The sequence below is a fragment of the Brachycentrus maculatus genome, unplaced genomic scaffold (assembly GCF_059751285.1).
Source record: "Brachycentrus maculatus isolate JH-2025_06_01 unplaced genomic scaffold, ASM5975128v1 h1tg000018l, whole genome shotgun sequence".
NCBI lineage: Eukaryota > Metazoa > Arthropoda > Insecta > Trichoptera > Brachycentridae > Brachycentrus > Brachycentrus maculatus.
Genome location: NW_028280772.1, coordinates 991692 through 1005255, shown reverse-complemented (window position 1 = coordinate 1005255; position 13564 = coordinate 991692). Strand labels below are relative to the sequence as shown.

The 13564-nt window shown below is 33.6% G+C and overlaps 1 protein-coding gene and 1 long non-coding RNA gene across 2 annotated transcripts; one reads left to right on the top strand and one right to left on the bottom strand.

Annotated features, from left to right (window-relative positions):
* Positions 1–263: 263 nt before the first annotated feature.
* LOC148313146 (metallophosphoesterase domain-containing protein 1) lies at positions 264–5741 on the bottom strand. The gene is made up of 5 exons (XM_088267396.1): positions 5396–5741; positions 4735–4981; positions 2958–3184; positions 1841–1984; positions 264–1339 (listed from the first exon to the last, which is right to left on the bottom strand). The coding sequence occupies exons 1-4, from the start codon at positions 5661–5663 to the stop codon at positions 1857–1859; spliced, it is 870 nt and encodes a 289-aa protein (XP_088123522.1). The 5' UTR covers positions 5664–5741; the 3' UTR covers positions 264–1339; positions 1841–1856.
* A 2352-nt stretch (positions 5742–8093) lies between these two features.
* Positions 8094–13461, top strand: LOC148313145 (uncharacterized). The gene is made up of 3 exons (XR_015838286.1): positions 8094–9128; positions 9543–9660; positions 10847–13461. It is a non-coding gene; the product is annotated as an uncharacterized LOC148313145 (long non-coding RNA).
* Positions 13462–13564: the final 103 nt, after the last annotated feature.

The window sequence follows — 13564 nt, the reverse complement described above, 5'->3', positions numbered from 1 at the left end:
AAGACATTTCGGCTGTCCAAACTTAAAACACAGTAAGGGACATTTGTTTTGTATTAAGTAGTTTAATTTAAGTAGTTTTGTATTTTGGACTAAGTAGATTCTACTTAGTCCAAAAATGCAAGAAAAATGTACTAAAAAAATGTCCCTTACTGTGTTTTGAGTTTGGACAGCCGATTTGGTCTTTACGGTGTTTTTGAAACAGGTTTTGTGCGATCTTTGTTCTTAAGCCTTCAATTATTAAATCATAACTTTATTTCTACCCCTTTTCCATAAACCAATATGACCTCCCAATAAATTTTAATATCCATAGTCATCCATAGTCAAAAAGACGATATTAATCATACTACTTCTTGCCCCTAAATATGCTTGACAATTGAAAAAACTGATAATATTAAATACCTTGGCATTATACTTAATAACAGTTTGAAGTGAAGTGCAAATAAGCACTATGGTTAAAAGGATTAGGAAGCTGATTTATATATTTATTTGACTAAGGAATATTCCATCTTTAAAACATATCAAAACGGTGTACATATTATGCTTTAACACAATCGATTCTGCAGTATGGAATTATAGGCTGGGGAGGTTATAGGACAAATTTAAAATCACTCTCAATCATTCAAAAAAAAAATTGCTAAAATTATTCCTAAAAAGCCCAGAACTTACTCTTCAAAATTAGAATTTGAAGAACTTAATGTGCCAACAATTGTTTTTTTTAATAAAGCCTCTTTCTTACAAAATTTTAAAGAAAAAACGAAAGATGTAAAACAACACCAGCGTTAAATCATAAAAAAAAACATATAAGACTCACCCCAACCTAAACACCATACCGAAGAATATTTTTAAAAATTTTAATTTATCTTGTTTTAATTTACATTGTTTATAAAAAAATAATAATTGTAAAACGAACTCCCTCTCTAAACACAAGTATCTTAAGTATTAGAGAGGTAGAAAAGTTATATTTAAAATTTTAGCATATTCACCAACTATTTTGTATATTTAAATATGTATTTTCAATTAAAAAAGGTCAGTACTAAACATTTTTGCCAGTATTCTGATGATATATTTTTTAATTAATTTTTTTGATTTTTTTAAAAATAAATTACGAGATCTTAGAAAACATTTTAGAATCATTCGGATTCAGCAAACCTCTTTTTTGTACAAAACATTTTTGAAAATGAAAGTAAAAGTGCACATATTTATCTTAATAATATCGAGCTGATACATATGGTAGGTACGAACTTAGAGCTGATATCATTGGTATACAAATTCTTCTTACAACCATATTTGTGTTGGAACGGCATGAGCAGATGCCATCCATTACAGAAGTTCTTGATCGCTAAAACAAAAAAAAATAAAAAAATTATTTGATGAATTATATAATTTTTTTTAACAAGCTGTACCTGCCCACATATCTCTGTAGTTCAGTCTGTTTAAATGGAATAGAAAGAAAATAGGAAGCACACATTTCTAATACGTTTAATTTCACAATGCCTGAGAAGCAATGAAAGTATCTATGAAACAACAATGCTATCGAAAACATTGAAAATGCTAAGGGACAGCATAAGCATCTTTTACATACTGTTGGTATACTGCGGGAGACGCTTATAAGCGTTCTATTTGCTTACTTTTGGTAGACAGTGAGAGATTCCAACAAACGTTGTACAGATGGGAATTGGATGTTGGGGTTACTTGTGATTAGTATACAGAGGGTCGGGCGGCTGGCTGAGTATAATTAGGGTCAGTGTTGATGAGAAAATTACCCAAAAACAATGTATTAAGTTGGAATTACCGGGATGTCATTAGTACTATTTTTATGCATGTATAAATAATAACATACCTAGTATAACAGACACTTAATCCCTCGTAAATCCAGGGGGGATTACAGTATCGAATACCATTGGGTAGTTACTAGGCAAGTAGTTCAAATCGCAAGTAGAGGCATTGATGTAAATAACCTTTCCGTCAGATGTGATTCCATATCCTGAAAAAAAAAGCAACGAAGATTGAAAAACGAAAATAAATCAGTCTCATTTCATACAGCCGCATAATTAGTACAAATATAATCATAGCGAATTGTACAGATGGTAATAATCAACCGCAAAATAACAATTAATAAAAGTTATGCCGTTACGCATACGAATACGCACATCCACATATAAATTTTGTCAAATCAAATTAAATTAAAGCCACCAAAGGATATTTGAATATGGTACACATAGAGAGCGGATAAAGCAACAAGTAAGTAAAATCCTTCTGTTCTCTTCTAAAATGGTCAAATAGGTTCTTTTTCTTCATCTTTCCATAGATCCTGGAGATCTGTCTGCTGCCGCCTATTCCTCTTGGCACATCCACCTTTTTGGGGTCTACGTCTTTCAGGGTTTCCTTGAAGGGCGATATGTGGAAGTATGTCTTCTGAAATTCTGTTTACGTGTTTTTCCAGTATATCCACCTCACAATACATTCTTAGTCTTACACATGCTCTGGATATCGGTGTTTCTTACGTGGTCTCGCAATGTGTGCAAGACCGGAGAGTTCTCATCTCAGAGGTCCGAAGTCGAGATTTTGTTGCCTCAATTCCATAAGTGACTATTGGTCGAACAAACATTTTGCATATCTTCATTTTACTCTCAATTCTCAGGTATATGTTCCTCCACACTGAATTTCTGGGCATCCAGATATAGCTGCAACCTTATTGATTTGTTTTAGAGTTTCACCATAGAGATCACTGTTGCTTATTACATTAGTATGTCAACTCCAAGATTCTTAAATTCCATCATTATTCTTGTTATCTATGAATATTTTATTACATGAAAGTTTGCATCTTACTGGATTCTTTGATATTGTGATGCTTTTAGTTTCTAGTGAAATAGAAATCATAAAACAATGAGAGGCAAAACGCAGTAGCTTGAGTACTGTATTGATACCTAAACGCTTAATAAAGTCATAGAACTTACCTTCGTGCACATGCCCAAAAATGTGATATCTAATATTGAGGCGCTTTTGTACCACGTGAAGTAATTCCACACACCCCGCTCTGATCCCACTGCAGCAGAGGTCACCGTGCCCAATTGGCGGAGTGTGCGACACCAAGATGTCAGTGTCCAAAGGAATTTGATTCCATTTTTCCAGACACGCTTTGCCTCTCGGCAGGTTGAAAGCCCATTTGCAAAACTCCGGTTGCCTGAAAATTCACCACCTTAAGTACATAGGTCTCAAATTACAATTAAATTAAAAGATTTTCTGTTATGCTGAGATGCCATCATTTTAGTAGAATCCGAAGACGGCCTCCAAAGAATGATTCTCAAGTTCCACTTGACATTGGAAAAGTTCAACATGATGATATCCATTGACAAGACTAAAAGCATGACCTTATCAAAGAGTCCAGTTAGATGCAAATTAGTTGTAAATAACAGAACTGTTGAACAGGTGATGAAATTCAAATATCTTGGAGTTGACGTCAGTAGCTACGGTGACATCTATGGTGAGACCCAGAAACAAATTAATAAGGCTGCAGTTATATTCGGATGCCTCAGAAACTCGGTGTGGAGGAACAAACACATGAGAATAGAAAATAAAATGAAAATATACAAAACATGTGTTCGTCCAATAGCCACTTATGGGATTGAAGCAAGAGCAGATACTTCTAGAACAAAATCTCGACTTTGAACCTCCGATCCATAACCGGAAACACATTTCGAGACCGAGTAAGAAATACCAACATGAGCATGTGTAAGACGGAGGATATCGTGAGGTAGGGACGACAACGAAGGTGATACTGGAATGGTCATGTAAACAGAATGTCAGATGACAGACTTCCGGTATTGCCCTTCAAGGAATCCCTGAAGGCCGCAGACCCCCAGGCAGACCTCCAAACAGGTGGAAAGACAGCTGGGAGTCAACATCCCAAGAGCTACAAGCGGAGGCACAAACAGATCTTTAGGATCTAGAAAAAGAAGAAAGAGAATTAAAAGATGTCATATCTTTTCGGTGCTTCCCTATGGCTTTGGGAGCTAATTATGGACTCTCACCCAGGAAGAAAGAAGATTGAGTTTTCCAAATGTGCCTATTTATGAGAAAGCATTTTAAAATATAAGAAAGATTTTATAAAAAGTCATAATGTTTAAAGACATATGAGAAAAGAAAAAAAAGTTATCAACGCTGTAAAGAAGAGAAAGCATGAGTACTTTGGCCATTTTATGAGGGAAGAAAAATATTGAATGAAGCATATGTATTATGTTGCGAAACAAAGTGATTTTACTGTAGCACTAAGTCACTGTTTAGAGCAGCTGAACCATAGCAGCCAACACAGTGTGAACTTAACACATTGTTTGCGGGAAACGCTTAAAAGCGTCTTTCTCATACTGTTGGTAGAGAGTGGGAGACGCTTCTAAGTGTTTTATTTGCATACTTACAGCGCGAGACGCCAAAAGCATTGTACAGATCGAGTTTGCGTTTACTTGTGAATAGTATAGGACCCTAATTAGTATACAAATTAGGGTCGGGGTTGATGAAAAAACCGCCCGCCAATGTATTAATTGTAAATTATACGAAGGCAAACTGATTAATCCTGCGCTTCAGGTATCAGTCCAGTGTAATATGAAATAGATATTAGAGTAAAGAATGTCTTATATTAATTCAGACCCCTCTTGGCAATTCAATGCAACTCAAGCTAACTCTTACTTTGTGATCATATGAGCATTTTCATTATAAATAGTGTTCAGGTCTACATACCACGGAGTTCCGTATATTTTGATCCCGTACAAAGTGACTGCAGAATCTTCCAAATACGTACAATTTGTCAGTTCATGTTTAATATTTGAAATACTGACTGCATCGGTGAGTCTTTCTTTGGCCATTCCCAGAGTAGGTATTCCATCGAAGACAGAGTGATTCTTTTTCAGCGGATGGGTGAAATTGCGGTCAAAACTGAGCTCATGGTTACCAGCAATGACAATTTTATGCTTATGGGGTAATTTTCCTAAAAGAATAAAAAATGTCAACGACACGACCATGATATGGATAGTATGCAGAGTATGGATAAATGGTTATCTCTGAAATTGGACATCTATTCCGGAACCCGGATAGCCATCTTCGAAATTTAAACTTATCAAAATGCACATCTGTAATTTCATCATTTAAAAGTTACATTTAAACCGTAAAATAATATATTACTCTTACAATAATTAGAACATTTATTTCAGTTTTTTGTAATTCTTCACACTTTCTGGCTTTTCCACATACTCGCGATATTTACTATTCCAAACCCGCAGGTGAAGTATGCAGACTTCTGAGGGTAATATGGCATACACATTATATAATATGATAATCAACAGATGGTTTTAGAATCAGAATTCCACCCCCTAAATATTCCGGGTTATAAATCCATACATACCGAGCCAAGCGTTGAACTCTTGCACCTCGTCCAACTGCCCGCATCGCGTGAAATCTCCAGCGTGGATGAGTATATCTCCATCAGGGATCTTGAACCTTATATGATTTGTAAGAGAATGCGTATCGCTCATGCATACGATCCTTACTTTCTTGTCCTCTATTTGTTCGGGTGGCAAATTTGCGATCACCTTTATATATTTCTGGGTTTGGGATATCTCTTGCCATGCAAGCGTCGGATTCGCGGTCAACGGGTGCACTTCTACATCCATTTTTAACAATAGAATTCTCGAATGCAAATGTGACAACGAAAAATCCTACGCAATATTTTTGACAGTGCGTGAAAAATCGCTGAATATGACAATCCGACCATAGATTCCGTTTAAAGTATATTGGATCCATTTTCAAATAGTTACGTTCAGTAAAATTTTATGTTGAGTACCTACTTCAAAGCGAATGCTAGATAAGGGAGCATTATCACGTAGGAGGAATGTCAAATTACATAATTATAATTAAAGATATTTTATATAGCTCCATTTTCATGAAAAACTACTTAAATGGTTCTCATAAAGATGTGGATAATGATAGATTTAAAAAAAACTTCGTTGACTGTGTTCATTCGGGGAGGAGAGGAGCTAACGTATTATTACGCCTTCTTCTCGGTCATCTTGGGCTGGAGCATGGTCAAGGTGTTGTGCAGGATGCCTCTCTAAGAGCGTTTGTGCGCTGCATGGAATTTGACTATCCGGTAGTCCGATTAGCATGAAAAAACGGACTACCGGAAGGTAAAATTCCGTGTAGTGCACAAGTGCCCTAAGCGATGGTCATGCCGGATTTTTTATTGGCCAGCTGCAGATGCCTGGGGGTGATCCTGGTATTTTTGTTATATCTGGTGACGTTGCCGGCACTTAGCCAATTTCTCCATGACGGCGGCAGCATACAACGGTGTGCCTTAACTCCTTAGCAGCCTTTAAATACCACCGATAGGGAATCGCTGACATCACTCTTGTGATGTAATTTACTGCCAACATACGAAAGAATTTTTTGAAAATGAGAATGTTAAACAAAATAACAATATTTACCATATGGTAAATATTGTTATTTTGCCCATATGGGCTGTTATAAATAAAAGAATCTTTAAAAAATATTTTTCATAGTGTATTTCGATATTCCTTCCGACCCGTTGCTGTTTCACTTTGAAGTAGGTACCCAACATAAAATATTACTGAACGTAACTCTTTGAAAATTGACGTTGGGATCTCATTTTACTGTCAATGGAATCTATGGTTGAATATTCGGCGGTTTTTTCACCTACTGTCAAAACAATTGCATGGGAATTTTCGTTGTCACATATCGCCCACTCCTTTCAAGAACGTCATAAATCAAAATACTTGATATTTCAAGAGATCGTTTTTAAAGTTTAAAAAAATAATAAAACATATTAAAAATAAATACCAAGTCACTTAGTAATTTTTTTACTATGCAACATATCGTTTTAGGTAAAACCTGAAGGTTTTTTCTCAATTTGAAAAATATTTAGTATATTAAAAAAAATATTTAAACATTACCTTTTGATTTATGACGTTCTTGCTCAAAATTTCAGTAATTGTGCCTGAAGTATGTCAAAATATGTCATTATTATCACTAAAACAAATAGAATTTGGAAGTCTTAAATTGAAGTATCGTGAGATAATTTCATTCCAAATAAGCAGTTATACCTAAAAATAATCATGGAGTTCAAATAAAAAATATGGGTTTGGGAATTTTTTGGTTTTAAGGATAAAACACAGATAGACGCAATACAGTTTTATTTTCTCAAAAAATTCCAAAAAGTTAATGGTAACAATAACAATGCTCGTAGACAGATAATACAACAGATAATAATATGGAAGTTTAAAAAAATATAAGCTGCTGTATAAAACAGTTTTTTGATAACACTAAAGGCACAGTTGCTTTTTTTAATTTAAAGACTCATAAAAAGTTTTATGAACCCAAAGGTTGAATTGAATACCAAAGTATTCATTTTTTTTCAATAAGTTGCATAAGGTCATTCTTTTTAGCGTCAGAAATCTTAGGCTTTTGGACGAAGGCATGCTTTAGGGGTATATTTTTATATGGCTTAGGTTTTCTTATAATGATGGCCTCCATAACTTCTGTTTCCCCATAAGATTCCCCATTGTTAAATAACGAACTAGGGGAATCTCTTTGAATTTGCATCACTTTAATTTGTTTAAATTGAACAGGTTCATTTGGCTTGTTTTTGAGGACACAGAGATGACCAACATCAGAGGCCGAAAGTTTTGAATCAAAGAAGTCTTCAAATGAAATTTCATTTACAGAAAATGGTGTTATTTTTGCTGTTCTCATTAATGAAATAAGACCTTCTGCCGTATAAATTGGCCCACTTTTGAGTGCTTGCTTTATTTTTTCTCAATTAAAGAATGAACGGAATCCCCTTCGTTCTGGGTATGGCCTTTTATCAAAAATTTATTTGTGATTGAATCGATATTGTATTTGCGGGTAGCAAAAAAGTATGCAGCTAACATAAATTGGTTCTTCTGCTGTCCACTGCAATTATCAGAATAGAAAATAACATCTTTAGATGTTTTTCTTTGATCGGTTTTCTGCTTCTTTGTTGCCGGCTGAAGAATATCATCATTGACACCGCTGAAATCAAGTTTGCTTTTAACTCGGTAATCAGGTTTTCCTAAAAACAATCACAAAATATGAAAAAGACATTAACGAACTTCATTTACTGCATATTTAGTATATGTACAATTTTTTTTTTTACCTTTACTGTCGGATGTATTTCTACATAAAGCATCTTTTTGACATCCTTTTACGTCTTTTAGTGCTAATTTTATCAACATTTTTCCCTCGAGAAGTCATAATGATCAATGTAGAAATGACAAACGTAAATTACCAATTGAAGAAGTGTAGAAAAGACGCATGCTGCAATTTGTAACAACTTGCAAATAGTAGATTGTTTTACTGACAATAATGACACATTTCTAAATAAACTGCACATTATTCTTATAGTGGACGAATTTTTTTTGGAAAAGTGTCATAAAACAAATTAGTTCAAATACGCTTTGTAAAAGGAAGAAAGTTTTATTGACAATAGTGTCATAAGTTAAAATAGTACAGTCGATGTCACGCTTTTACTGTGCAAGAACGTCATAAATCAATATAAACCAGACAGGACGCTATTTGTTTTCTTTGCAATACTGACACAAAACAAAATAATACATTCTTGATACAAAATTATTAATTAAAAATGTTCTTACCTTTTGTGTAACACTGTTTAATGCCGAAATAATACACTATTGCACTAATCGACAAGAACGTTCCTGCTCAATGGGTCAGTCACAACTAACTTATGACGGTCTTGAAAAGTAAAATAAATAATTTCTTCAAAATGCAAAAACAACACTTTCTGCCCTGTAGCGGGTAAATATTAAGTTAAAAATATGCCGCTTTTGCTGGGATATAGTATATTTTCTAGGCATTCCGAAATCATACATAACTCAAAATTGACGAATTTTGATTTATGACGTTCTTGAAAGGAGTGAGCGATATGCAGCCTAAATTCTAAATTACCTCTATCAAAAATGAATATAGAAGTCAATATAGGTGCACCCCTCGACCGCAGATCCGACGCTTGTACGGCAAGACATATCTTAAAAATATATAAAGTGAACTCAATTCAGCAATCTGCCCAGATAGAGGATGGTGAAGTAAGGATCATATGCATAAGCTGTATGCATTCTCTCACAAATAATATAATGTTCAAGATTCCCTTTAGATGTTTTCTCATCCGCAATGAAACTTTCACGTAATGCGGGCAAAGATGGACGAGGTCAGAGAGTTCAACAGTATTTATGGATTTATAAACCGGCATATTATGGGGGTGGATTTATGAGTCTAAAATCATCTATTGATTATCATATTATATAAACTGGGTGAAGTCTAACCGGAGGATTTCGTCGTAACGTAACATGTTACGATGCAAGCATTCAGGCAGTCAGTACAGCGAGCCAAACTGCTTGTCCCTCATGACGCTCACCAAAAATGCAATCTTGTTTTTTTTTTTTAATATACTAAAATTGATCTAATAGATTTACAAATAAAAGATATTGGTAAAATTTCAGATTGACCAGAGAAAACTACGGCGATAATTGTATTGGATATGTCCAAACTTTTTAATATGCAATGAAGTAGAAGAAGCGATAGAGTCGTGCCCTCGTCATGATTGTCCAGCTTCTGGAGGTATATAGTGCAATATTTATTTATATATTTATTGAACTGCTAAAGCCTTTAATATAATACATATATGTATACAGTATCTAATATAAAAACACACTAATAGAGAAACAAAAAGTCTTAAACATTAAATAATAATAAAATAACAAATAGCACTGGTAAATACACGTCTCCTTCACACACTATGAGCGAGCAGCGAGAGAGAGTGGAACACAACATTTAAATTTATCCATTATAACATGGAGAAGAAATGCTGAGAAAGTACAGACTTCAAGGTGGATAACAATATATTAAATAAATCTATACTTTCGAAAGCATTGGCTGCCATGTGAAGCCACGGAATCGGAGAGAACATGGCATAGTTTGCATTATGTACAAATACTGCAAACATAGATTTTTGCCTAGTACCTCTTGGACGGACGCTAGGCTTTATTTGATTTAGGAGATCAGGGCTGTACAAAAAATTGTTAAGAATTTTATATAACAGGACCATATCAGTAATTACCCTTCTATCACTAAGATTTATTAATTTTAGCCGCTTCATTATGCAATTATAATCTAACTCAACAATAGGTATATTTAGTTTAAAATGAATGTATCTAAGGAAGTTGTGTTGTACTCTCTCTACGCTGTCAGCATGCATACCATCATGAGGAGACCAGACTGTGGAGCCGTATCCCAACTGACTTCTAATCAAGGCAACATACAGAATATAGTACAATTTAAAGAATTTAGTACAATATTAAACAGATATTTGTCAGCAAAGTCTCAATTTAATTTTCAATAGGAAAAATTATCTTTACTGATCAATTAATTTCATTAATTGATTCAGCAGTCACTGTGTACTAAAATCTATCCATTTTTTATTTCATTTTTACTTACTAAATAACACTATTTCTTCACATCTATTGTGACATGTGTTTCGATGCATTCCGCATCATTATTAAACACCATATTTATCATATGATATATGATAAAGACGGTATTGAAAATGATTCAGAATGCATCGAAACACATGTCATAATAGATTTGAAGAGAAAGTAGTATTAACTTAATAAAACTTAAATAAAATACAAATATTTTTAGAAAAATAATGATTTTCCATATGTTTAAAAGCATGACTTTGTCTCCAGATTTTCCTTTTTACTAACTCAAGTTTACTGTGTTAATTTTGCTTATTTTGAACATTCAGGAGGTTGCAAACATGCATCAGCATTCGGGGCATGATTCAACAGATGTTTCGAAGAACCTTTGAGGACTTCACGGAGTGTTATTGGAGAAGATCCAGGATTGCTGCAGTTGAAACCTCCAAATAATTCATTTCTGCTGAGGAAATGGAAAAGGACCCATATCTTGATATCTTTGTCCCTATGCTAGATGACAGTTTCTTTGCGAAATTTATAAATAAAACAGTTAGAAATTTAAAGTCAACAGTTACTTAGAACAGAACGCCTATAAGCGTCTCCCACTCTCTACCAACAGTATGTAAAAGACATTTTTAAATGTTTTCCACAAACAAGTGTTAAAATAACTACAATGCTTTTTTTTATTACATTTAGTAGAGTAGGTTTGTTGATTGGTGATTGGTACTGGTGATTTCTCAAAGTCGAATTATATTATTTTCTTTATATGCTTAACTCCATATGGATTTCTACTAAATGTACTCTTGCTCACTCAATAAGAAATGCTATCTTTATGACTATATGTATACATTCATTACATTGCAACCAATTTTTTTTTCAAATACTTTTTACATCAGTTTTTTTGTATTCATTTGTCATTTATTTACATCATACATTTTACAAGCAATCATTTACAGTACACAGTCCCAAAAACCTAACTTTATGTATACCAAAGGGAGAGTTAGTTTGTGGAAATACCAGGTTATCGGGAATGTGGTTAAAAAATAATAAATAGGACTGTTTCTTCATAAAATACAGTACTGTACTTGACTACTTGTATGTATTGTTTGCTTAAGAATTCGGCAGAGAATAAATTGCACAAATACCCTTATACAAAGGAAAAGTACTTCATTTACTACATTTTACTTATTAGCCTTATTATTTTACTTATTTACTGATGTTAATGAAAATTTAAGAATACAAAGTGTACAGTAGTTTGCCTGATAAGACAGACCCCATAAAAATACTTTATGAAGGCGTAAAGCTGTCTAAAATGAATATTAACTAGCCGACTTGCAAAAACTGGCTACAAAATGTCTTAAAGGGTGTGTCTTGAGTTACACGGACTGCCAGGTTATCGAGTGCAGTGTTTTGGGGACTGCTGTATCAGAATATTCCTTGCAAATATTCTTTTTTTTTTCATAGGTGAACAAGTAATTTTCTTTTACTCTACATAAGTTACCAGGCACACAGGTATGAAGTGCGGATTGCAGACAAAAGATGGCACGCCAATGCAGTGTGGAGAAACACGCTGCATTGGCGTACCGTATTTTCAGCCATCAACTAGCGTCAGTGATAAGTTAAAGTGTTGTTAGATGTCATAAGTGTTTGCATAGTATTGTTTTGTTGTGTTTGATATGTTGAAATTTGTGCCAAAGAGAGCATTCCTGGACAGCACTAATTTTTTGTTTTCATTATTAGAAAAACTGCTGCTGCATAGTACCGATTACTTTAAGAAATTTATGGTGAAGATGCTCCATTGAAGTAAAATAAAATGAGTTCTATTAAATATTTTTTGGTATTCTATTCTCTTGGTGTAATATGAAAATTAGGATTTTTGAACTGTGAAATTGGAAAAACCAAAATAAATTAATTAATTAAAAATATTTTTTTTATTAAAAATAAATGCATGAATTACAAATTTTACATTTGACATTGTGTATTGTCAATATGCTCCGAACACATATATTTTATAAAATTTGTTACTTGAAGATAAATATTAATATTTATTATACATACATACTAAACACTTCATAATGTTGAAGTGTTATAATACTCGCATTAAAATGATGTTCGTAGCAGTAAACATTACTTTTGGCCAATATATTTTTATGTTTTCAATCGTCTGACACCATTTCTTCGCCATTATCGGTTTCTTTGGAATATGAAAAAACAGTTTTTAGGGGTGTCGATTCATGTATTTCTACACTTTGGTAAAACGCAATGAAAAAATATAAATATAAGCCGAGAAAAAGGTAATGAATGCCAATCAATTTATTAAAAAGTAACTATTACTCATTGGTAGAGCTCGGAATCATCGTCAAATGGGCTTAACATTGAATAAGACAGGGTTTTTTGTTTGGAGATCTATAGACCTTGGTCATTAGAAAATACAAAAACAGTTTTCAGGGTTTAGTGATTATTTAAGAATATTACAGAATTTTTAGGGTAAGAGCATTCAATTGGTATATTTTTGATTTCCCGTGTTGTATGTAGCCTCCCTAAGATAAACCCTGATACTAAGTAAATTGAGTTAAATTTTATTACGGCTTGTTTTCATAGATGATAGCGATGATTGAGGGACTGAAGGCGTAGGGCGCTGTTTTGGCTTTGATTATAGAAATTGTTCTGCAACAGAAAAACCAATCGTTGATGTGATCGGGAGAAAAGGGAAACATTGCATGGAAAAAGCTAAAAGCCGTGATCCACCTAAATTGCTGATTGGGATGAAATAATAAACTATCATCCATTTTGCAGGGAGAACATGTTGACAGCGCCATCATGGATTGTGCAATCTACAAGTTCTCACCTATCGTCACAATTATTGTCACTCTCCTGTTAATAAAAAAATCTTTAAAAAATATCAACTAAATCCTACCGCAGAAAATATTTTTAAAAAATGTAATTGTACAATACAATAAATACTTTTGTCACACATAAGATTTTCTTTATTAATCCTTTTCCACATCGAATGCATAGGCACTGTATCCTATATAAGCAGTGTGTCT